At 39.4% G+C, this 25,450-nt stretch overlaps 1 protein-coding gene across 7 annotated transcripts in view; it reads left to right on the forward strand.

Annotated features, from left to right (window-relative positions):
• The first annotated feature begins 2,198 nt into the window (after positions 1–2,198).
• The window catches only part of CFAP91 (cilia and flagella associated protein 91), a 75,129-nt gene continuing 51,877 nt past the window's right edge, over positions 2,199–25,450 (forward strand). For 2 of the 7 annotated variants that reach the window (XR_008678671.2, XM_055383737.2), the window contains exons 1-6: positions 2,204–2,645; positions 6,225–6,301; positions 6,789–6,946; positions 8,014–8,097; positions 9,262–9,318; positions 14,939–15,120. Coding sequence is in view for 5 of the 7 variants with exons in the window: in XM_055383737.2 (XP_055239712.2) it covers positions 2,522–2,645; positions 6,225–6,301; positions 6,789–6,946; positions 8,014–8,097; positions 9,262–9,318; positions 14,939–15,120 (682 nt within the window). In the remaining 2 variants the exon portion in view is untranslated. Of the gene's footprint in view, positions 2,695–6,224; positions 6,302–6,788; positions 6,947–8,013; positions 8,098–9,261; positions 9,319–14,938; positions 15,121–25,450 lie in introns of those variants that run through there. The other 5 variants (XM_004036127.4, XR_008678672.2, XM_055383738.2 and 2 more) reach the window with 5 other exon arrangements.

Raw genomic sequence — 25,450 nt, forward strand, 5'->3', positions numbered from 1 at the left:
GTTTAGGAGTAGAGACAATAAGTTAAAACCAGGAGTATATGTAGAAAGAGTAGTAGGCCAGGAAGCGTATTCAGGAAGTGTCTGTGGATCACATTGAGGGACTAAGTGGCTAAGTTGGCTGAACTTCCTTGTTCAATAGGGACTTCCCTAAGGGGACTTTCCCCTAAGCCAAAATGAGTCATAGCTGCAAGCTAAGGGATTGAAACTTCAACCAATCAAAGGGGACTTTCCCCTAAGCCAAAGTGAGTCCCAGCTGCAAATTAAGGGATTGAAACTTCAGCCAATCATATAGAGAGTTTAAGCTCTAGCTGCAGCCTGATGTTTTTAACCAATCAGGCCCACCAACCTGAGAGGAGACCACCCCTCATATTGTGTTATGCCCAATTTCTGCCTCCAAAGAAAGAAGAATTTAAAACAAAAAGGCAGAAATGAAATCCACAGGCAGACAGCCCAGCACTGTGCCCTGGGCCTGGTAGTTACAGATCGACCCCTGACCTAACCGATATGTTATCTATAGATTCCAGACATTGTATGGAAAAGCATTGTGAAAATCCCTGTCCTATTCTGTTCTGTTCCAATTACCGGTGCATGCAGCTCCCAGTCACATACCCACTACTTGCTCAATCGATCACAACCCACTCACGCAGACCCTCTTAGAGTTGTATGCCCTTAAAAGGGACAGGAATTGCTCACTCTAGGAGCGCGGTTTTCGAAGATGTAAGTCCGCCAATGCTCCCAGCTGAATAAAGCCCTTTCCTTCCATAACTCGGTGTCTGAGCGGTTCTTGTCTGCGGCTCGTCCGGCTACAAACCCACAAGTGGATAGAAAATAACCTAATCCTATGGGACAGAAAAAGGAAAAGGGGAGGAGTCATAAGGGGATATAAACATAAGATACCCAAACCAGAAATGGCAACCCTTCCAGGTCCCCTTCCACCACGTGGAAGCTTTACTTTCGCTTTCCCTTTACTTTTGCTTTGGCTTTAATAAATCTTGCCACCGCACAGTCTTTGGGTCCATGCATTTCTCTAGTGAAGCTGTAACACTTGCCACTGTGGTCCACGGCTTCATTCCTTGAAGCCTGTGAGACCATGAACGCTTCGATCGAGAAAAACCTTTGATCGGAAGAAGACTTCTCGTCTCAACATTAAAGGACAAAGAAGCCAACTCTAAGGCATGCCATTAGCTTTAATAATCTGAGTGTAATAAATAATAATGATCATAACGGATTAAAACGTCAGATCTGTAAAAAATGCATGCATTCATGATGATACCAAACAAACAAAAACTTTGTGGTTAACTCTGGAGTTTGGTAGGGCACCAACTCATGTCTCTGAAATTTCATAATTAAAAAGAACAAATCCAGCATTTACCCAGTCTTTCCTCTATGAGATTATCCTGGTTATCTCAGGATAACCAATGAGTTGGTATGAAAAGATTCCTTTTATAGAAGAACCTCTGGTAATAATAGAGAATTATTGAAAGTATTAGAAATTCACTGCTCTAGGATAAAAGACTTAAGAGACATACCAAAATGCAACATGAGGACTTTTTTTGGATCTTGACTGGAACAAACCAACTATAAAAGATAATTTGGACTCAAACAGGAAAATTGGAATTATTTATAGTACTAAGGAATTATTGTTAATTTTGTTAGATATGATAACGGTAGTTCAATTTTTAAAATCTGTATCAGTTTGAGATGCAGACTAATTTAAGGGTAAAATAATATTATGTCTAGGATTTCTTTAAAAAAGAGGGGAAGGAAACTGAAACTTGATTGGCAAAATGTTGCTAAATGTTGATTCTGAGGGATGGGTTACTTGAGGGTTTGTTATTAAAAGTAGAATCACTTTTGCTTATGTTTAAAATTTTCCAGTATAAATAGTTTTCAAAAGCAGAGCCAGTGCCTACCCCACATCATCTTCTGTTATTTAATGCCCAGGACTCAGAAAGGGTCAGCAGTCTCAGATCAACAGTTACTGATGACCTAACCCACCCTAAACACTGATGCTAATGAGTGTGGGGCAAAGTTCACAGCGTGCTAAGGAGCAACATTTAGGAACCCGACTGAATTCCGCAGCTCTCGGGACAAGCCCCCTGGAAAAGGGCTGGGGGGAGGGGCGGGGAGGCACCCAATTATTCTAGAAGGTTCTGAGATCTCCCAGGGATTTCCGAGAGGCTACGAGGTGTAACTGGCAAATCAATGACTTAAGAGTATCTTTCTCCCAGCCTCCCCGCTGGCTCTGGAGTATAGAGGGAAGCGAGCCTTTTCCTCCCCAACCCTGCCCCTCCCCTCTCTTCTCATCTTCCCCTCCACTCTCCTCCTGACCCTGGCCTGGCCACTCCTGCTTTCACTTCTCTCCACTCCTCTTCGGCCCGGCCCCGCCCCGCGGCCTCCTCCCTCCTCCTTGCCCCGCCCCCTATCCTTGCGCGCCGGCGGCCGTTACCATAGTGACGTGCACGCAGCAGCCAGGCCTGACCCGCTGGTCCCCTGCTGGCCCGAGGAAAGAGGCGGCACCATGAGCCACGCAGTAACCATCGAGGAGCCCCAGGCCCAGCCGCAGTTGTCTCCAACTCGGTACCGGGAGAGGTCGCGGGCTGGGAGCCACATCTCCTCCAATCGAGCGTATGATTTTCTGTACGGTAAGGACCGCCGCAGACCTTCCTCCGCGTCCGTCGACTCCTGGGCCAGGTGGGCTCCCAGATGATGGGACCTGGCCAGGGGCATGGCGAACGAAACACGACCCTCTGGACTGACCTCTTGCCCGCGGTTGTCCCTGGTCGGGTGGGGGCAGCTCCGAGCCCTCCAGGTGGCCGCACTCAGGTTGGGGTCGGGGATTCGGGTACATCGAAAGGCGCGGGTGCGCTCCGCTTCAGGGGGCGATCTTCCTGAAACCTGTTCCGGGCGTTTTGGTACCCAGAAAGTGTGCAACGATTTGTAGACTCCGAGATTCACTCAACGTTCCTGCATAAAATGCCCTACAAAAATGATCTTTTCTCTCCAACTCTCTGGGCAAATCCAAGTTGGGCGAAAAGAAGTGCCACTTTATCCCATGCTTGTTTTTAGGTTTTTTGTTGTTGTTGTTTTTTTTTTTAACTTCTGCGTCAAAGCATTGCTTATAGACTGGGTCCGCTGGCTCCTCTTGGGCCAATAAAACCCCAGTTTATTTTAACGGCTTGGTTGTCTATTTTATGTTTTCTCTCTCTCCATGCTCCTGGAGTTCCTTAAGTTCCTGTTCTACACATTTTTGTAGCCTTCTGAGCACCTATTCTAGTGCTGATACATATACTAGGCGCTTCAATAAATAAATGTTTATTGAATTTGCCGTGGCAAGAACTGTAACCAGCTATAAGCATGATTTTTTCCAATTTTGCCCTCTGCAATCCCAGGTTTTTCACCTGAACCTTGCATTGCTTTCAGCAATGTGGTGTTGCCTCTGGGAATCCCAGTCTCCTTTGTGTGGGAATCTAGGGTACACATTCCTAGATAGAGGCTGTGTAATGATTGCTGACATATTCTGGCCAGTGGTTTTCTGTATTTACTCTTGGTTTTGTGAAATAAATCAAGTTAGCTCCTGTAAACACATCACCATGTTTTTTTTCACGGGTAATTTGAGAAGGAGGACAAACATCTCCCCAAAGTATTTATTAAGCTGGTTGTTTCTTTGATGCCGAAATGTCTCTTTTGCAGAGGAATTGCTAAATGTTTCCATGTCCCTTGCTAAGAACAGAAATTCACTCAGAGTAGATCAAATAAAAGTTTGGATTGTTATAAAACAATCTCGCCGCTAGTCATGGACAGGAAGCGAAGTATAGCCAGGGCGGATGAGAACCTGGATGGGGAAAATCAGAACTAAGATGCTATGCTCTCCTGCTTTCTTTCTTTGACCTTATGACCTTTCACCTTGTTAGGGTTGCCACATTTAGCAAATAAAAATACAAGAGGCACCGTTAAGCTTGAATTTCAGATAATGAATAATATTTTAGTATAAATTTTTGTCCTGTGCGATATTTTGGAACACATTTATACTAAAAAATTATTCATTGCGTATCTGAATTTAAATTTAACTGGGCATCCTGTATTTTATCTGGCAACTCTAGCCTTCTTTCTATGTATAGTCAAGCCCCAAGTAATGATATTTCGGTCAACAGTGGACTACATGTATAAGGATGGTCCCATAAGATTATAATGAAGTTGAAAAACTCCAATTACTTAGTGACATTGTAGCTGTCATAACATTGTAGCCCAATGCGTCACTTTTTCTGTGTTTAGATATACAAATACCATTGTGTTACAACTGTCTACAGTATTCAGTACAATAACATGCTGTATGGGTTTGTAGCCTAGGAGCAATAGGCTATACAATATAGCCTAGGTGTGGAGTAGGCTATACCAGCTAGGTTTATGTTAAGTACCCTCTGATATTTACACAATGATAAACTCACCTCATGACCCGTTTCTAAGAATGTATCCCCATCATTAAGCAACACATCACTATGCTTGCTTCCTTCCATCTGACAGAAAGCCTCTTGTGTATGGATTTCTCTTACTATGATAGGGACTAGGGTGGCATGCTTCTTGACTAATTAACCCTAAAGCTCACCACCAATTGTATAGCGTCTTTGTGTATTGTAGCTGAAAATTTAAGTTAGAAATTTAAGATTGGTTGTTGGCTGGCCAATGAATTGACTGGCCTTGGGCCAGGTTTCCACCTTGACAGAACTGTGGTGGTGCAAAGATGAACACCTTTCCAGGCTCTTTTACCCTTCCCTACGAAGCCCTATGTGATTAGTTCCCTAGTTACTTCTCTGGCCTCTTATCTACTCTCTTTCCCCTCCTTCATTCTGCCTCATTTGTCCTGGTTTCTTTGCTATTCTTCAGACGTATCAGGCATGTTCCCATCCTAGGGACTTTGCTGTTCTTCAGATGTATCAGGCATGCTCCCATCCTAGAATGTTCTTCAGATATCTAACTAGCTAACTCCCTCACCTTCAAGTCTCCTTACATGCCACCTTCTCAAGGGCCTGCCCTGACCACCCTAGTTAAAATTGCAAACCAATCTTCCTTACCTGATTTCTTCTTTTTTAAAAATAACAACCCTCAAATTCTAATGTGTAATTTGCTAGTTTATTATGTTTGTTGTTTGTTGTCTCTCTCTCATGAAGTCAAAGATTTTTGTCATTTTGTTGATGTATTCTAAGCACCTAGATAGAGTAGCCAGTCAATAAACATGTGTTGAATGAAGGAGCAAAAAGAGCCTGAGCCTCTTGCAGCTTTTCAGCCTTGGTGGGAATATCCAATGTCTGCATTCAGTAAATCGTATTTGTTGGGTTACTAATGAATTATTAGGTTTTAGGAATTGACACACATTATCCAAATTCAAAAGAGACTTGTTTCTAAATCACAATTCCCAATTTATTAATTTCTATGGAGAAATATGTGTTACATGTTATCTAGACTAGCTGGTCAGGGTATTTGCCTCCCCAGAGACAAGTCTACTTGGGAAATCAAGTGTATCCGAAGGCTGCTTGTTAATTTAATGGCAAATCAGTTGATTTTAAAGGGTGGTACAGTATAGTCAATCATGAATACTCTTCATCACTTTAAATATATACCTGATAAACAGATACTTATAATAGCGGGGCAATATTTTGTTGAACTTTGTAAAAATAACAGTCCCATCATCAGCAAACTTACAAACTTAAGGGGTGAATTCTGAAGATAGCTGATTTTTTTTTAACCGTGTTCACCAATTCTGAGATATCATGTGGTTTGCATCTTTCTAGTGCACCAAATATGGGAGATGGTATAAATGTATTGCTTCTTTCACTTGCAAATTGGCATAGTGCGTATATACAAGGTCTTTCCCTTGAAGAATTTTTTGGGCTACCCAGGCTCAAAAGGAGTTTTGTTCATAGGAGAGAAGAAAGTGTGTTTAGGGTGTAGTACTTGAAAACATGCTAGACTTTCTTTATGAATTCCACTTCCGTAAGCTGACTTGGAATACTCAGAAAAGAAAAACATCTTGACAACTGTTGCTGGTAGAAGTGGTAGAGTAACAGGGCCACATGCACAACAGAGCATGAGCTGCTGCAGAGTCAGGCAATATTTAAACTTTTAAATTTGTTTTCCAATTAAGAGATTACATTACTTTGCCATTATTCTCAGCCTAGGGGTAGATATGTTCTATTTGTTATGCTACTTGATTGTTTATTTTGCAGATCCATTGTTTATTGTGTCAAGTGAGAAAGACCACACACAGGCAAATATCCAAGCCACCCTGATTCGCAGCAGACTGGTATGTCTAATTCATCAGCCAAGGCTACCTGATGAACCTGAACCATCTAGTTTGCCTGACTGCATTGATCAGTCACCAAATCATGAATCACCAAATCTTCACTGGATTTTAGGTTCCACAGAAATTACCTTGCCAAGATTACTGGGGGGCAAAGCATCTTAATGAACAGAGAACCCATAAGCTAATTTATTTCAATGGGATAAATTTAATAATATATGCCCATGTTAAAAGAATTCAAGTAGTATAAAAGCATATACAGTGTGAAGTAAATTCTAGCCCTACCCCCCACCCCCTCCACATAAACAGCCATTGTCATCAGTTTCTTGGGCATCTATTTAAAGATATTTTATGCATATAGCAATAACCCCTCTTCTTATGCTGTATACATTGTTTTGTATGTTTTTAAAAAGAGTTTACAGTGTAATTAAAATGCTTTAGAAAAGCTGATGGTATAATTTTGTCCTTTGCCTCCCTTCTCTAACATTAGAGAAAAGTTCCCAGGTTTAAAACCATGTTCAGTAACCTGATCCATTATCCAAGATATTCTCTAAATTGGAGCAAGTCAGATCCTGTCCCACCATTTATCAGTCGGGAATGGAAGGGACATAAGGAGAAACACAGAGAAGCCCTCTGGCAGCTCACCACGTAAGTGTCGGGTGGCTCCAGGGCCTAAAATAATGCATTAAAAGCATTTCTTTAAATTCATTTACCATGTGTGGTTTTAAAATGTTCAGTTGTGGTGTTATACCTAGGCCAAATTTTCTTTCTAAACCTCTTTTGACCAAACAAACCTGATTATATATTGTATATATGAGATATATATATATATATATATATATATATATAATTTTGTCTCGTATATATATATATATATAATGACAACTTGCCACCAAAGGTAGGGATGACTGAGTTTGTTGTTGCTTGGATCCAACTTAGCAACTGAAAGTGCTCTGTTCTGCTAGTATCTAAAATATTTTTTGGGAACTTGGGGCCAAAGCACCTTCAAGAATAAGTCGAATTCTTTATTCTTTTAATTACTTACAAGTTCACATTTAGTAAATTAAAAATTATAAAGCCTTTTAACCTGGACATAGAAAAAGTGTCTTTTGGCCAGGCACGGTGGCTCACGCCTGTAATCCCAGCACTTTGGGAGGCCGAGGCAGGCGGATCATGAGGTCAGGAGATTGAGACCATCCTGGCTAACACGGTGAAACCCCATCTCTACTGAAAATACAAAAAGTTAGCCGGGTTTGGTGGCAGGTGCCTGTAGTCGCAGCTACTTGGGAGGCTGAGGCAGGAGAATGGCATGAACCCAGGAGGTGGAGCTTGCAGTGAGCCGAGATTGCACCACTGCACTCCAGCCTGGGTGACAGAGCGAGACTCCATCTCAAAAAAAAAAAATTGTCTTTTAATATTTTGTTATTCTTGTGTGCTTTTAATTAAAATTGGGCATTTTTGTATGTGGGATTTCATAAATCCACTCTTTTCTCAGCTCTTGCTCTGTCTGACTAGGTCCTGGTCTCCTGGCTCAGGGCAGGGGAAGAATCATATATACTCTAAGTTGTATGGCAGTCAAATGCAGGTTATGGAAGACTTTACTCTCAGTATGAGATACTCTGTGTAGCTCCTACTCTATACACATAGAAATATTAAATAGAAATTATGTGTGGAAATATTTTAGACTTGAATACTGTTTTCTTGCTTCATTTTAGAACTGATGCTTCTTTTCAGATGCCTAGAGAAGTTTATGAAGATCCTGAAGTTACTGGAAAGAATCGCTATAAATACTTTGAAAGGTAGAACATAATTACTAATGAATATTTGAGCCCTAATATTATTAGAGAACCTCTTTATGATAATAATAATAGTTATCATTTTTCAGTGCATACAATGTGCCAGAGTCTATTTTAAGTGCTTTACATGCATATGATCTAATCGTTAAAACAGAAATGTAGGCTAAGATATATATGATCCCTGTTTTACCAATAATGAAGCTGAGACCGAGAGATGATAAATAGATTGCTCAAGGTCATATAAGCTAGCAAGGGGTAGATCTGGGGTTCCAACTAAGCCTGCCTGACTTTAGAGATACTGATTGCAACTAAGAATATGTATTTGAAAACATTTGAAATGAAGTCATCAAATGAACGACACACAGTGGAGATACCATGAAGTCATAGTGAAGGGGAAACTTCTGTTCAAAGGGATAACATTTGTTCTCTTTGTGTGAATCTTGCCTAAACCAACATGGCCAAAAGGTTCGTTTTATTTCATTTGTGATTTATGCTTATGTAATAACCATATACCCAAATCAAATTAAAATTAGATGGGGATTTCCTTATATATCTTAGTGGAGTTAGAAAAAATAGTCTTGATACCACATCTGTATAAGCTTCCTTGAGAAAGTAAATTTCTAATCCACATTATTATTTATGAGCAACCTCCTTATGGAAATTTTGTGATGCTGACTTTTCCAGAGAAATGTTAAATTCTTAACTGTTAACTATACAATTCTGTACAGTTAACTGTACAATTCTTAACTTTTAGGGGGAGGCTTCAGATTAAATCACTGTGAATTTCAGAATGTCTCAGGAACTTGAGAAGTTGTTGGGAACTAATGGCCAGCTGAAGCCCAAGTACAGGGCTTAAAGTGTGGCTTCTTCAAGTGTGACTTGTTTACCATCTGAAGAGAAAATACTGGAGTATTTATTAAGAATGCACATTCATTGGCTCTACCCTATATGTACTGAATCTCATGGGCCAGACCTGGGAATCTGCATTTTAGACAAGAACCTCCCCACCCTGCAGTGATTTTGTATGTCCAGAAGTTTGAGTAACACTGATATATGGGATATTTAAGCTCACTGATTTTTAAGGGACAAATATTAGAGCTGGAAGAGAGCTTAAGAGTGCATTCATTGCAAAAGTCCCACACATTTATGTTTTCTTTTTCCTCCCAGGCCTTTTCTTCCATTTTTTCAGCAGATGCCATTCAATGTTGTTTATGCCGTATCCAAGTAAGTAACCATTATTTGAAAACTCTTTTTCAGTTTATTTATTGTTTGCTTCCATATTTTTTCTTAGAAGATAGTTCACTAAATCACTATTTTTCAAATCGTGGATCACAAAACATTAGAAGGGTATGAAATCTTCTAGTGTGTCATGAGCGGCATTTTAAAACATGAAACAGAATAGAAAATAACCAAAGCATCAGGTATATGGAGGGTAAGTTGGTTTTTGTTTATAACTTTTGTTTCAGAAAAATATATGCATATGTTTATATGTATATGATGGATTATGATACAAAATGTATTTCTTACTGTTAGTTGTCCATTTGTGCTGCTATAACAAATTAACAGATTGGGTGATATAAATAAAATAAATTTATTTCTTGAAGTTCTGAAGGCTGGGCAGTCCAAGAAGCAAGGCAGCCCAATGGGCAGTCAGTGTCAGTGAGGGCCTTCTTGCTGTGTCTTCACATGGCAGAAGAAGCAAATGCTGTGTCCTCACGTGGTGGAAGGTGGAAGGGCAAAAAGGACCTATGCTAGTTCTCTGCAATCCTTCTATAAGGCACTAATCCATTGATAAGGGTGGAGTCCTCATGACTTAATCACTTCCCCTAAAAGCCTTACCTCTTAATACCACGACAATGGGGACTAAGTTTAAACATGAATTTTGGAGAAGACACAGACACATATTCAAATTGTAGCAGTTGTAGTTTAAAAAAGTTGAAAAGTGCTTTAAATATCTTCTTTTGCTTCTCTGAAACACTTATTTGATGACAGTTCTTCAACATTTCATTAAATAAACAAATCAGTCATGTAATATTTTTTGAATGCTAGAATTTTATAACTTAATAACCATCTAATCTACACAGATAATGTGGTATACAAAGATAAATAAAACATGGTTTCTGCCCCACAACGGAGTGAACCAAGGTAAGAGGGAGGTAAGGGACAAGGGCTGAATCTGAGACAAATGTGTATTTCTCGTCTCTAGTTTCAGGACAAGACAGCAGACTGGTAGAGTATTCCTTTAAAAATCTAATTTTTGCTATACTCTTTCCTCTGTTAATATAATTTAATATTTCTGTAAGAGAAAAAAGTCTAAGGTATTCATGAAATTATCAGGAATAGAAACCTTTTTTAAGGTCTCATATTTCTGAATACAAATTTATTCAGGACTAGGTTTTCAAGGGTGCATTTAAAGAATATAGTTATTCCTAATAATATATATCATCATATGAACAGGACATGTGTTATTAAATGTCTGTAATCCTCAAGATAAATGCTAGTTATGACTCTACTTCACCCTTGACTTTTTTTTAAGACTGTGTGGATGCCTTTGGCTCTTTATAGAGATGGAGTACAGATTCCCTGCTCTCCCTAGACAGAGCAACTTCCTGGGGTACCAGTTTATCCAGAAATAGCTGTAGACTTATATTCTATGAAATGTTTTGTATGAGCAAAAGGGGAGCTATGAGCTATGTAGATCCCTAAAGAGCCTTCTGGTAATTCTTTAAAATCAGGCTCACTGAATTACCTGCTTTGGAGGTCGTAACTGCCTCAGTCTAAAAGTCGTTAACTAATTCTAGGGAGTTCAGAGGCCTGCAGTGATGAACACCATGACCTCCCCGACTCCTCCCTAAATGACCGTGACACAAGGGATAAAGATTCCATCCAAGAGTTAAACCATGACATTTGACATTGTAGCTACTCTCTATCTCTCTTAGAACTTTTTAAAGAATGAATCAGTATTCCTGAGTGAGGTCAATTCTGGAATTCCAGTATGTTTGAGTTTCTGAGCAGTGAGTATAATGCCACCTTGTGTTATCAGGGATGGAATTGTCTTGGGACCAGCTGGCCTTCTCCAGCCACACCCATTTCATGGCTAGCTGTTGGAGTCTTTCCTTTGGATTCTACATAAGCACCTTTTCAAAGAGAATAAAAAGTTAATACTTTTAAAACATTCAATGAAGCTCATAGTAGAACAGGATTTGCTAGGTTTGTGAAGCCCCTCTCTGTACAGCTCTGTTGGGGCTGGGAGAGAAAATCTAGAAGACTGTAGGTATGGCAGACAGTGCATGCTCCTGGTGCCTGGGCAGTGGTGGAGGAGGAAGGGCCTGGTTAGAACACATAGAGCAGCCCTGGCTGCCATAAGAGTACTAAAGCCAGAGCAGGTGAGCCTGAGGGCAGGAGCCAGGACACAGCAGGGGTCAGGCCAGCATGGAGCAGATGTGGGACCTTTCTGAGTTTGGGTCCTGTTTGAGGTTGGGGAGGAGGTGGGAAAGGGATCATTGCTCTTTGTTACTCATATTTTACTCTCCCCTAAAGCCAACAGAAATGGGGAAAAAATAGGTTGGAGAAATTAAGAAGTTAGTTAAGAAACCATGTATTAAGTTACTGAAAGAGTTCAAAGTAGCTTTCCTCTTTTACATTCTATTCCCTGACCCACCTGGAAAGATACGAAGCCAGAAACCTTCATCAGAGGAGTTCGTTAGGCCTTATTATAAACTAAGCACATTTGATCAGATGGTTCAAATGTGTAATTATTTAATTTGAGAAAAAATAATTTATTCTCTTGATTCAAGATAATGGTGCAGTAATATAATAAAACTTCATGTGACTTCGGATGACATAAAGCTGATTTGAAGTTATTTATTCAACTAGAATTTTATAGTAGAATAATTTCTACTGAAAACATAAGAAGCCATATATTATCTACATGTTAGAAATTTATAGCAACTATTGGAATGTGACTTCAATAGCAGTTACAGTTCAGCATTAGAAACTAAAGCCCGGGTACGGTGGCTCAGACCTGTAATCTCAGCACTTTGGAAGGCCGAGGCAGGAGGATAACTTGAGGTCAGGAGTCTGAGACCAGCCTGGCCAACATGATGAGACTCTGACTCTACTAAAAATACAAAAATTAGCTGGGTGAGGTGGTGGGCACCTGTAATCCCAGCTACTTGGGAGGCTGAGTCAGGACAATCACTTGAACCCAGGAGGTGGATGTTACAGTGAGCTGAGATCACGCCACTGTCCTCAAGCCTGGGTGGCAGAGCGAGACTCCATCTCAAAAAACAAAACAAGACAAAAAAAAAAAACTATTTAAAGTACTTGCTCCAGCACAGGTTGAACTTCCAAACAGGTATTTCTTTCTAACTGGCTTGAAATGCTTTTTTAAAAAATTGTTATTTTATTTTTATTTATTTATTTTTTGAGATGGAGTCTTGCTCCATCACTCAGGCTGGAGTGCAGTGGCGTGATCTCGGCTCACTGCAACCTCCACCTCCAGGGTTCAAGTGATTCTCCTTCCTCAGCCTCCCAAGTAGCTGGGATTACAGGCACGTGCCACCACACCCGGCTAATTTTTTGTATCTTTAGTAGAGACGGGGTTTCACATGTTGGCCAGACTGGTCTCGAACTCCTGACCTCATGATCCACCTGCCTTGGCCTCCCAAAGTGCTGGGATTACAGGCATAAGCCATGTACCTCGCCCTTTTTTTTTTTTTTTTTAAAGATCTTTGGTGTATGTATTTGCTGTGCTCGTATATAAGCTCTTACCATTGCCTCTGTTTTTCAAAATGGAAATATCTCTTTGTTTTTGCCTTCATCTTTAGTTATTTATATAATTTAATCAATGCTTTCACCAACTTGAAAAAAATGCCTTAAGTCAAAGTGGCTATATTGGTTTTTTTCTTATTCTAGAGGCAATGCATGTACATGTTAAAAAAGAAGATTCAGAAAAGTACAAAGATGAAAAAAATTATCTGTATAATTTTACTATCTAGAAATAATTACTATTAATTTATTGTATATACATCTAGGTATTTTTGTATGCATAAAAACACAGTTTTAAAATGTAAAAATGGAATCCTACTATACATACCACTTAATAGTGTCATTTTTTTCTTCTTTACAATGAATCATGGATATTTTTGAATGCTCACAGGTATAGATTACATTATTATTTTGAATAGCTGCATAAATTCCATTATGGCTGTTTCATTTTTTTTTAAACAATTCTTGTATTGCTGTGATCATTTAAGTTTCTAATTTTTCACTCTTATAAATGAGACTTTATGAACATGTTTGCATATATATCTTTGAATACCTGTCCAGTTATTTCCTAGAATAAATTCCTAGGAGTAGAAATGCTGGAGCAGCCGGGCGTGGTGGCTCACGCCTGTAATCCCAGCACTTTGGGAGGCAGAGACGGGCGGATCACGAGGTCAGGAGATCGGGACCATCCTGGCTAACATGGGGAAACCCCGTCTCTACTAAAAATACAAAAAAAAATTTAGCCGGGCGAGGTGGCGGGCACGTGTAGTCCCAGCTACTCGGAAGGCTGAGGCAGGAGAATGGCCTGAACCCAGGAGGCGGAGCTTGCAGTGAGCCAAGATCGCGCTACTGCACTCTAACCTGGGCGACAGAGCGAGACTCCATCTCAAAAAAAAAAAAAAAAAGAAACGCTGGAGCAAAGCGTATTTTAACTTGTCAGTTAGGTGTACCTATTTGTATTTCCATCAACAGTTTATGAGAAGGCCTGTTTCTTCACAACGTAATCAATGCTAGGTACTTTCAGTCTTTTAAATCTTTGCTTATGCGATAAAATAGCATAAAATAGTATCTTGCTGTTTTACTTTTCTTTGATTACTAGTTATTTTCATTATCTTCTCATATGTTTGTTAGAAGTTTTACTTTTTGTTTTGTGAATTCTCCTTTACTCATTTTTCCGTGGGGTATTTAACTGCCTAATTGATTTACAAGGGCTTTTTATATAGAAAGGCTATTTAAACTTTTTATCATATATGTTCCAAAACCTTTTTCTAAGTTTGCCATTCACCTTTTAAATTTGTTTGTGATATTTGGAGGCATAGAAGTTGAAACTTACCCTCAATTCTATTGATCATCTCCTTTTATAGTTTCTGGCTTTTAAGCCCGGCTTAAAAAGACCTTCACTCAAAGATGATATAAATATTGACTTATGTTTCCTGTTAGTACTTTTATAGTCTCATTTTTACATTAATTTTTTTAAAGATCTGGAATTAATTTTTCTGCAAGAGACAAGCTAACTTTCCCACATGTTAATAACAAAGTGATCCCAGCATTAATTATTGAATCATTTATCCAGATAGAGCCTGTCTGCCTGCCTGCCTTGGTTCCTCCCTTCCTTCCTTTTTCTCTTTCTTTCTTTCAGCAGAAACCATCTCTTCTCTTTTCTCTGCTCCCATATTTCTGGAGGGAAACAGAGAGTGGGTATCGAACTGAAACAAAGAAGAAAGAAACCAGAGAATGTAGTAATGCTGAACAGGTTCAGAAGTGCTGTACAGCATTCTAGAATAGCTCTGTTCTACAACCTTGCCCAGTGACACACATATAAATAGGCACTTTTGTGGGTCAGCCATGGTACTTTGACCCACTTAGTTTCCTGGCAGAGGTGAGAATAACAAGGCAATTCTCTCAAGATTTGGGCGCATAATCCTGGTTATAATGGATTCATGATTTTGTACCTGTCAACATTTAAAAGAGGAATGGACTTGACAAAGCTTCGAAGATTTGTTTCTACTTGATTATATAATATTTTAAGTGACCATAACAGGTTTCAATTTTTAAACTGATTTTTCTCTTTTAGGGCAGAACCATACACTTTTCCTCCTACTTCTACTAAGCACCTATCCATCCCTTCAAAGTCTACTGTGGGCACTCAGACTGATTATCGGGATGCTGACGTTCAAACAGATCCATACTCTCCAGAATATGTAGTATGTCAGGACTCAATCCCTGAGCTCTTGACCCTGGCTACGCTTACTTGGGGTGAGTTGGTAAATCTCCTGACTATTGGCAGATGACGGTGCTGATAACCACACATGCTGTTCAAATGGCCCATGTACAGGCAATTGTGGTTTACAGTGTTGCTATATAAAGTGTCTTAGTACGGCAACTTCATAGACTCATAATTTTTCTGATACTTCTGGTCAAATAAAGATACTATCTTTTTATTGTAAGTAGTTTTATCGTACTCTATCTGTGAAGCTGAATTTCAGCTTAATATTGCAGTTGCTTTGCTGACCTCTCACCTATGTCCTCTCATTTCTCTCTCCTAGTGAACCACTTCCTTTTCATTGAGCAATCATACTTCTTTAAACATAAGCTTTGAGTGTAAAATACTGAATGCACATTCCTATGTATGTCATATTATCTTAATTTGCCAAAATATCTTAATTTACCAATCCTCCCTTATATACTTTATTAGATGATTTGGATGACTTGACATTATCTCTGAAATGCTAAATATCTTTCAGGCTCAGAAATTAACTCTTAGAATGTAATAAAATCTGGCCTAGGCCTATATTATATGAACCTATAAAATTAATAAGTGAGACTACCTTTAGAAATTATTAGAAATTAGCTTATGTAACTCACTTAGTTGTATTAATAGCTGGGAAACTGAGAACCAGAGAGGTTAACTAATTCCTCCAAGGACATAGAGATAGTTGGTACATGGTAATGATTTTTAAATGAGATTACTTTCCCCCCCATTGTAACAGATAGCTGTGATCAAGTCTGTGTCCCAGACAAAGAAGATGTTCATATCTGGGCTCTAGTTTTGATTCTTGTTTCCTGGCCCACTTTATGAATCCAGATTAAACATTCTCAACACCCATACTTTTTTTTTTTTTTTTTGAGACAGAGTCTCAGTCTGTCGCCCAGGCTGGAGTGCAGTGGTGCGATCTCGGCTCACTGCAACCTCCGCCTCCTGGGTTCAAGTGATTCTCCTGCCTCAGTCTCCCAAGTAGCTGGGAGTACAGGTGCATGCCACCACACCTGGCTAATTTTTTTATTATATTTTTAGTAGAGGTGGGGTTTCACCGCGTTAGCCAGGATGGTCTCGATCTCCTGACCTAGTGATCTGCCCACCTCAGCCTCCCAAAGTGCTGGGATTACAGGCTTGAGCTACCACACCTGGCCCAACACCCATACTTTAAAGCAGAGGCTGTACTTTCAGGCCTAGATGGCAAATTAAAAATATGCTGAAACCTTCCCTTTCTGCTCTGAATGCATAAAAATTACAGGAAAAAATTAATAAACGCATAGACACTTAAAAGCAAGAAAGAAAATATTCGTAATGTAGAAATGGAGACTTTCCTAAGAAAGAAGTAGCTGGGAACCTTTGGTGGTGAGTAGGAGCTGTGCATGGCAGGGAACCAGGTCCAAGTCACCTGCCTGAAGGGGAGGGGCCAGCGCCCTTCTCCTGCACACTGGTGCAACTGAAGCCTGGTGCCTGCCCAATAAAGATTATAGACAGAGCAGAGTCAGGCATTCCTGCCTGTGGCCTTGGACTTTACCTCTTGGTGTGATAAGGACTTGGCGTTAAACTGCAGAAGGACAAGAGCCAGGCAGAGGCTCAGAAATGCTTCATTAGGCAAAAAACAAACAAACAAAAAACAACCTAATCTGGTACACTGTCATAGCAGAACTGAGGTTAAAGTGTCAATAAAAGCCTCTATGAGCCAGGCCTACTCCTACCATTTGTGGGACCCAGGACTCTAAGGGAGGCCCACCTACCATATGTATAGATATTTTAAAATTATAAATCAAGCTAATATCTGTTAAGTAAAATACGTTGGGTTTTTTTTTTTCACAAACATCTTTATAACAAGTTAAAAGGACAAGTTTAAATTGGAATTCTTAGACTCCTGGGATTCCATACTGTAATGCAGCAGCGAGGCGAGAGCCTGCTGTGGCCTGCCCTTTTCTCTCCCCACCCTGGCTCTGCTCTACATCTGAGGGGCCTGTCATGCATGTCCATGATTACCCCAGCTCTTCTTCCCAATGTTCACACATCCCTACGAACAGCTGCCATTTGGCCCCACCTTGGGCTTAAGGGTGAAGAAACAGCAGCATATAGTATGCTCCCAGGAATGTGAATCCTGTGAAGAGGCCCATGGAACCTTTGGAAGCAGGCTCGGGGCCATTTGTAGAAGGATTTCCAGGACCACCTGGAAATAGCTCCAGGTGGGCATGGGGCCTTGGACTCCTCACCTTGTGGTGATGAGCAGGGCTCTAAAGAATGAATTTAGGTAGTAGCCACTCGTAGGTCAAGGCTGCTTATTGACCAGGGTGTTTATGAGAGAAACCTGCAGCTGGTCTCCACCCAAGAACCCCAAAGCACACAAGGAACAGAGACACCAGGAGTGACCCACAACAAATAAAGGAAATGGAAGAATAAATTTCTGAGTAAAGAGAAAATGGAGCAGTCTGAAAAGGACTTAGGAAGTGCTTTCTATATTCTCAAAAGGATGAGGGGGAAATAGCAACACCAAAACAAGAATGGGAGTCATGAAAAAGAACCAGTTGGAATCAAGGGGGAGGAAAACTATAACGTTTGAAATAAAGTGAACTCAATAGTAGAATAGACAGAGCTGAAGAGCAAATTAGTGAAATGACAGATTAAATGGACACATATTCCACAATGCAACATATAGTGGTAGAACAAGATAAAAGAAAAGGAAGAGCTGTGGGGGCTAGGACATGAGTATAGGGAAAATGGTAGAGAAGCAATGCAAGAATCAGTGGCTGAGAACTCCCCAGAACTAAAGAAAGACATTAGCCTTCACACTGAAAAATTCCACTGAGTACCAAGCAGAATGATTCTTTAAAAACTCACACCTCCTAATAAAAGAGAAAGAAAAAGTGAAAAAACTATTAGAAAAACTATTTTAGAAAGATAACTCAGATTACCTACAAAGAAAAAAAAAGATGGATATTTTGTAGTATTGCCTTTAAGGTGCTGTGGGAAAATGATTGCAAACCTAGAATTCTTTTACCAGGCAAACTATTATTGAGGAGTGAAGGTGAAATAAAGACATTTTCTTACATAAGAAGAATATCTATCTCATAGGATATTGTAAGGATTAAGTAAATTTATTTATGTAATGTGTTCATACCTACAATCCAGCAATTTCACTCCTAAGTATACATCAAAAAAAAAAAAATGAGCACATTATTCTGCTAACAGAAATGCATAGGAGTGTTCACCAAAAGACATATACAAGAAAACTCATAGCAGCATTATTCATGATAACTCCAAACTGAAAACAACCCAAATGTCCATCAACCATAGAATGGATGAATGAAATATAGTCTATTCACATAATGGAATTCTATATAATAATGAGAATGAAGTACAACTACATGTGATTACAAGGGAGATTGTAGATGTGTATATAATCGCATATATAATGCTGAACAAAATAAGATACAGAAGAGCGCCTACACTGCGATTTCATTTACATAAAATGTAAAACCAATCAAAACTAAATTAACGCATTAGGAATGAGAATGGTAGCTATCCTTGGGGCAGGTAGAGACTGGGAAGGGAGTATCATGGGCATTCTAGTGTTCTGGTAATATTCTATTCTTTGATCTGGGTGCTGATTATATGGGATGTTTGTTTTTGTTTATGTATGCTGTACATTCATGAAAAGTTTACATAAAGATAAGGGAAAAATAACGACAGTGAAAAAGGATGACACTGTAAGCACTGCGGGGATAAAATTAAGTGCTTATGATATGTCAAGAACTGATCCAAGTGCTTTACATTTTAAACCTATTCAGTCTTCACATGTTAAATGAATAATAAAGTTGAAACAAATAGTTGACAGTACAGATCTTTTAAAAGGCAAAAGAAATGGTCATTAGGGCCATAAGTAATTTTCTAATGAAGATTAATAATACAACCAAGCCTCTTGTAGGAAGCATCAAGAAAGAAGACAGAAGATGCAAACAGAGTAGTGGGATAGAAAGGGGGACAGAGTAACTACAGAATAAACAACTTAAGAAATACGAGAGTGCTATGAATATCTTTTGCCCTATATTTAAAAACTTAGAAAGGCTGGGCGTGGTGGCTCACACCTGTAGTCCCAGCACTTTGGGAGGCTGAGGCAGGCGGATCACTTGAGGTGAGAAGTTTGAGACCAGCCTGGCCAACATGGTGAAACCCCGTCTCTACTGAAAATACAAAAATTAGCCAGACGTGGTGGTGGGTGCCTGTAATCCCAGCTACTCAGGAGGCTGAGGTTGCAGTGAGTGAGCCAAGATTGCACCACTGTGCTCCAGCCTGGGTGACAGAGCGAGACTCCGTCTCAAATACATAAATTAAAAAAAAAAAAAACTTAGGGGCCGGACACGGTGGCTCACACCTGTAATCCCAGCATTTTGGGAGACTGAGGCAGGTGGATCATGAGGTCAAGAGATCGAGACCATCCTGGCTAACACGGTGAAACCCCGTCTCTACTAAAAATACAAAAAAAAAAAAAAAAAAAAAAATTAGCCGGGCATGGTGGCGGGCGCCTGTAGTCCCAGCTACTCGGGAGGCTGAGGCAGGAGAATGGCGTGAACCCGGGAGGCTCTGCTTGCAGTGAGCTGAGATGATGCCACTGCACTCCAGCCTGGGCGACAGAGCAAGACTCTGTCTCAAAAAAAAAAAAAAAAGAAAAGAAAACTTAGATAAATTATACAATTTTTAAAGAAAATGTAAATTACTAAGTTGGTTTTAAGAAGAAATCACAAACCTGAATAGAAGAGTAACTATAGAAATTGACTTGGTAAAAAGAAAAAAAAAAATCCTTTTAAGAGCACCAGGCCTAAACAGTTTTACAGGTAAGTTTACCACACCTTTAAGGAACAAATAAACTGTTTTATGCAACTTCTTTCAGGAAACACAGAATAAAAGTTAATTTATTCATTTTATGAGACCAGTATAACCTTAATTTGAAAACTGAATGAGGACAGTACAGTTATTACTTAGTATTGGTAGCACATTGATTTTAGGACCCTCCAACCCTACCAAGATTTTTGGATGCGCAAGTCTCTTATGTAAAATGGCATAGCATTTGCATATAACCTACACACATCCTCCCATATATTTAAACTCTAGATTACTTATAATTCCTAATGCAATGTAAATTATACATAAATAGTTATTATACTATATTGTTTAGGGAATAATGACAAGAAAAAAGTTTGTACATGTTCAGAACAGACACAGTTTAAAAAAAATAATTTCAACCTGCAGTTGGTCAAATCCACAGATGTAGAACCATGGATATGAAGGGCCAACTATACTAGTAAGGAAACTTACAGGCCAATCTCACATATGAAGAAATATGCAAAAAAATTCTAAATAAGATACTAGCAATATAATCTTGCTGTATTTTAAAAGAGTGACTTATAACCAAATGGAGTTAATCAGAGAAATTCAAGTTTGTTGCAATACCAGAAAGCCATTCATGTAATTTACCATTTTAACCGAAAACATAGGAAGAATCCTCTGGGTGCAGGAAAAAGTATTTTATAGCATGCAGTGCTCATTTATGACATATACTCTGAATAAACTGGGAGCAGAAGGAAACTTTAGAGACTTAATAAGGAGTATATACCACAGCCTGTAATAAACATCATACTAAAGGTGAAACTTCAGAAGCTTTACCTTAAAAGAAAAAGACCTTGATAATGCTCATTATCACTACTATTTAACAACGTAGAGGAGATCTTAGCCCAGAGTTTATCAAGCCTGGCTATGATCTCTCCTTTCAGGAACATTGGGGAATATGAGTGGCATTTTTCTATGTAATAATGATAGGAAGTGCTTCTGGTATTTAGCTCATGGGACAGGGTATAGCTGATAGGCTGGCATGGATACTAAACATCCTGTACTGCTTGGGGGAGTTTCATACAAATAATTATCTGCGCATTATGGCAATAGCACCCTGGTTGAGGAACACTGAGTCAGTGCAGCAAGATAAGAGAAAAATGGAGGCATGGCGATTAGAAAGAAGCAGCAAAACTATCCTTATTTGCACACGTGCTCTCTTAGAAAAATAAATTATCAGAACTAAAAAGAGAATTCAACAAGAAGTCAACATAGATCAGTCGCTTTCCTATATGAGAGAAATATTCAATTAGAAAAATTGTTGAGGCCAGGTGCAGTGGCTCACACCTGTAATCCCAGCACTTTGGGAGGCCAAGGCAGGAGGATTGATTGAGGCCAGGAGTTTGAGACCAGCTTGGACAACATAGTAAGACCTCCATTTCTACAAAAGAAAAATTAGCCAAGTGTGGTGGTGCACACCTGTGGTCCTAGCTACTCAAGAAGCTGATGCAGGATTGCTTGAGCCCAGGGGTTCAAGGTTACAGTGTACAGTGAACCATGATCTTGCCACTGTATTCCCACCTGGGCAACAGAGTGCAACCCTGTCTCTAAAAAAAAAGGAAGAAGAAGATGAAAGAAAGAAAAAGAAAAGAAAAATTATTTAGCTGAGGTCAGGAGTTCAAGACCAGCCTGGCCAACATGGTGAAACCCCGTCTCTACTAAAAATACAGAGAAATTAGCTGGGCATGGTGGCATATGCCTGTAGTCCCAGCTACTCGGGAGGCTGAGGCAGGAGAATCACTTGAACCGAGGAGGAGGAGGTTTCAGTGAGCCAAGATTGCATCACTGCACTCCAGCCTAGGTGACAGAGCAAGACTCTGCCAAAAAAAAGAAAAAAATATTGAAAAAAATTACATTCATTTATTTGTTTTAGAGATGGAGTCTTACTCTGTTGCCCAGGCTGAAGTGTAGTAATGTGATCATAGCTCACTGCAGCCTCAAACCCTATGGCTCAAGTGATCCTCTCACCCCATCCTCCCAAGTAGCTGGGACCACAAGTCCACACCACCATGCCACGCTAATTAAAAAAATATATTTTTTTGTGCAGATGGGGTTTCATTATGTTGCCCAGGCTGGTCTCCAATTCTTGGACCTAGAAATTCTCCTGTCTTAGCCTCCAAAAGTGCTGGGATTATAGGTGAGCCACCTCACTTGGCTGAAAAAAATTACATGCACAGTAGCAATGAATAACAAAGTGCCTAGGGAATCACTTAATAAAAATGTACAAGGGATTTATGGTGAAAAGTATAAATTATTCTTTAAGCACATAAACAAAGATTTGGTGAAAAGAGAGAAAATATTTATCAATGGGAAACTCATGCTTGAATAGATAAGACTTCTCCCTCAAATAATTTATACCTTCGAGTAGTTCTAATCCAGATTCCCACTCTCAATATAACTATGCCTGGGTAAATTAGCACTTTTCATCTTCTCTTCCCAGAAATTATACAAAAGCAAAAACAACAATACTCCCACAAACTCCATTTTCAGTAAAACTAAAAATATATGTAATTCATGAACCAGTAAATATTTGTAAGGACTGCAAAAAGCAGCTGAGATTGGGCAGATGCAATGTGGGAGGAAGTGAAGCATGCACCATGGGAGAGGAACCATTAGGGGATCTCAGAAGGCAGGGGCAAAAATATACTTCTGAGGGTAAATTAAGCAATATCCAGAATTAAAAATGATCATATTTTATGATGTAGCTGCTAGACTCTAGCATTTCTACTTCTAAGAATCCTAGAGAAGCTCACATATGGTACAATGAGACCAGTATAAGGATGTTTGTTGCAACATTATGTGTGATCAAAAAATTAAAAGCAATCTAAATGTCATTTGAGAAGATAGATAGCTTAAATTGTAATAAAGCCTTATAGTGGAAGAAGGAAACTAGATCTGTATATATCAGTACAGCTAGGCTTCCAAAACAAAGATGAGTAAAAAAAGCAAGCTGCAGAATGAATAGCTATAGTACAATACCATGTATGTAAATATTAAATAAACATCAGTACTGTGTCTTGCTTCTATAGAATTCATTTTTGGTTCATATTTGCTTTTACTAGACAGGAAGTATAGTATAGTGCACAAAAATACGAGGTTCAGACTGCCATGTGCAAGTTACTTAGCCTTTTAGCCCTTCAGTATCTTTATTTGTAAAACAAGCGTAATTATGTTTATGTGATAGGGATTTGTTGAAGATTAAATGCATTAGAAAAGTGCTTGGCATAATAAAAGTGCTTAATAGCCAGGCGTGATGGCTTACGCCTGTAATCCTAACACTTTGGGAGGCTGAAGCTAGCAGATCACCTGAGGTCAGGAGTTTGAGATGACCCTGGCCAACATGGTGAAACCCTGTCTCTACTAAAAATACAAAAAAAAAAAAAAAGAGCCAGGCGTGGTGGCAGGTGCCTGTAAGTAATCCCAGCTACTAGGGAGGCTAAGACAGGAGAATCACTCGAACCTGGGAGGCAGAGGTTGCAGGGAGCCGAGATCGTGCCATTGCACTCCAGCCTGGGTGACAAGAGCGAGACTTCATCTCAAAAAAAAAAAAAAAAAAAGTGCTTGGCATAATAAAAATGCTTAAGTAATGTTAGGTTTTATTATTATTATAATTCATAGACACATAAATTTGTATATAAAATGTTAAGATTGAATAGAAAACCACAAATTCCTTTTTGTGTTTACTTGGGGAAATGGGAGAAGGGAATGGGGCTCCATGTGGTAGTTAAAAGGTACATCGGCTTTGTTTAAAAGGTTTCAATTTTTTATTAAAAAATGTGAAGTATATATGACAAAATGTGTACAGTTGTTAAGTCTGCATATTTATGGTATGATTTTCATAGTTATTTTTTAAATTACTAAAGAAAATGCCACGCAAGACCCACAAAATAATATGTAGATACATATATATACATATATACACATACATATATGTGGTATTTTGTATACAGATTTATTTACTTCTTTATACATCTATAAAAGTAAAAAGATGAGCTGGTGGTATTACTCCTCACCAAATGCATCATTGTGACTGCCTCTGGGAAGGTGATCAGAATGAGGAAGCAGAGTACAGAACTTTAGCCTTCTCTATAATACCCTAATTTTATTTTATTTTATTTTTATTTATTTAGTTTTTGAGACGGAGTCTCACTCTGTCACCCAGGCTGGAGTGCAGTGGAGTGATCTTGGCTCACTGCAACCTCCGCCTCTGGGGTTCAAGTGATTCTTCTGCCTCAGCCTCCCAAGTGGCTGGGACTACAGGCGCCCACCACCACGCCTGGCTAACAATACCATAATATTAAAAACAAGAGGTAGTGAATTCATATATTACTTATTTGCTTTTTAAAAGCATAAACATTACGAAAGATCTGAAATAAGACACAAATCTTAGGCATGCCCTACTGTACGTGGTAGAAATATGACCTATTACTTATTTCCTTAGATTTTTCTGTATAATTATATTTTTAAATGAAAATAAAACAAAGGTTGGCTTATTGTGGTTCAGTGATCAAACAAGAAACTTGTTCCAGCCTCCTTTTCCTTTACCTGCTTTTGCAAGGCCACATTTAGAGGTGCTAGGCACCTAAGTGTGCTGGCATCCTCAAAACTTGATCCAGGGAGGCATACGTTGGTTTAGGTCTCAGCCAGTGTCTCGAAGCTGGTCAGGAGACATATCCAGTGGCCACATCCTCCTGCCTGACCTACGGGTATTGTGTCTTTGAATGCTTAAAGTTGGAGGTAAGAGATAGCCCTAAATTTTACATTCACTGTGGGGACAAAACCCAAAGATGGTGAATTCTCAGCTAGTGATTAGTGTCTTCATTTTCTGTTATTTTTTAAAAAAGTATGTGGCCAAGTGGCTCACACCTGTAATCCCAACACTTTGGGAGGCTGAGGCGGAAGAATTGCTTGAAACCAGGAGTTTGAGACCAGCCTGGGCAATATGGTGAAACCTTGTCTCTACAAAAAAATAAAAATAAATTAGCCAGGTGTGGTGGCACATGCCAGTAGTCCCAGCTACTTGGGAGGCTGAGGTGGGGGGATCATTTGTGCCCGGGAGGTCAAGGCCACAGTGAGCTGTAATCACATCTCTATACCCCAGCCTGGGCAACAGAGTGAGACCTTGATTCACAAAAAAGAGAAAAAAAAAAGTATATATTTTTCACTTTTATCCAACAAATTCCCTACCCCATATTTTTCCCACCTCAGGGCTCTGAAAATGCCTTGTATTTCAGTATATAAATTTATTACAGAGCATTCCAAGGTGTGATTATTCAGTAGTCACTTAATATTCTTCAAATGCATTCCAGCATTCTACATGCAACTAAAATGTCTTATGGCTCAATTACTAGCAAGAGGCAGTGGGGCACAGATAACACAAGCTGTGAGGCACATCTAGAGGCTGTTCCCTAATGTCATGTTATCCTGTCA

This window comes from Gorilla gorilla, chromosome 2 (assembly GCF_029281585.2).
Source record: "Gorilla gorilla gorilla isolate KB3781 chromosome 2, NHGRI_mGorGor1-v2.1_pri, whole genome shotgun sequence".
NCBI lineage: Eukaryota > Metazoa > Chordata > Mammalia > Primates > Hominidae > Gorilla > Gorilla gorilla.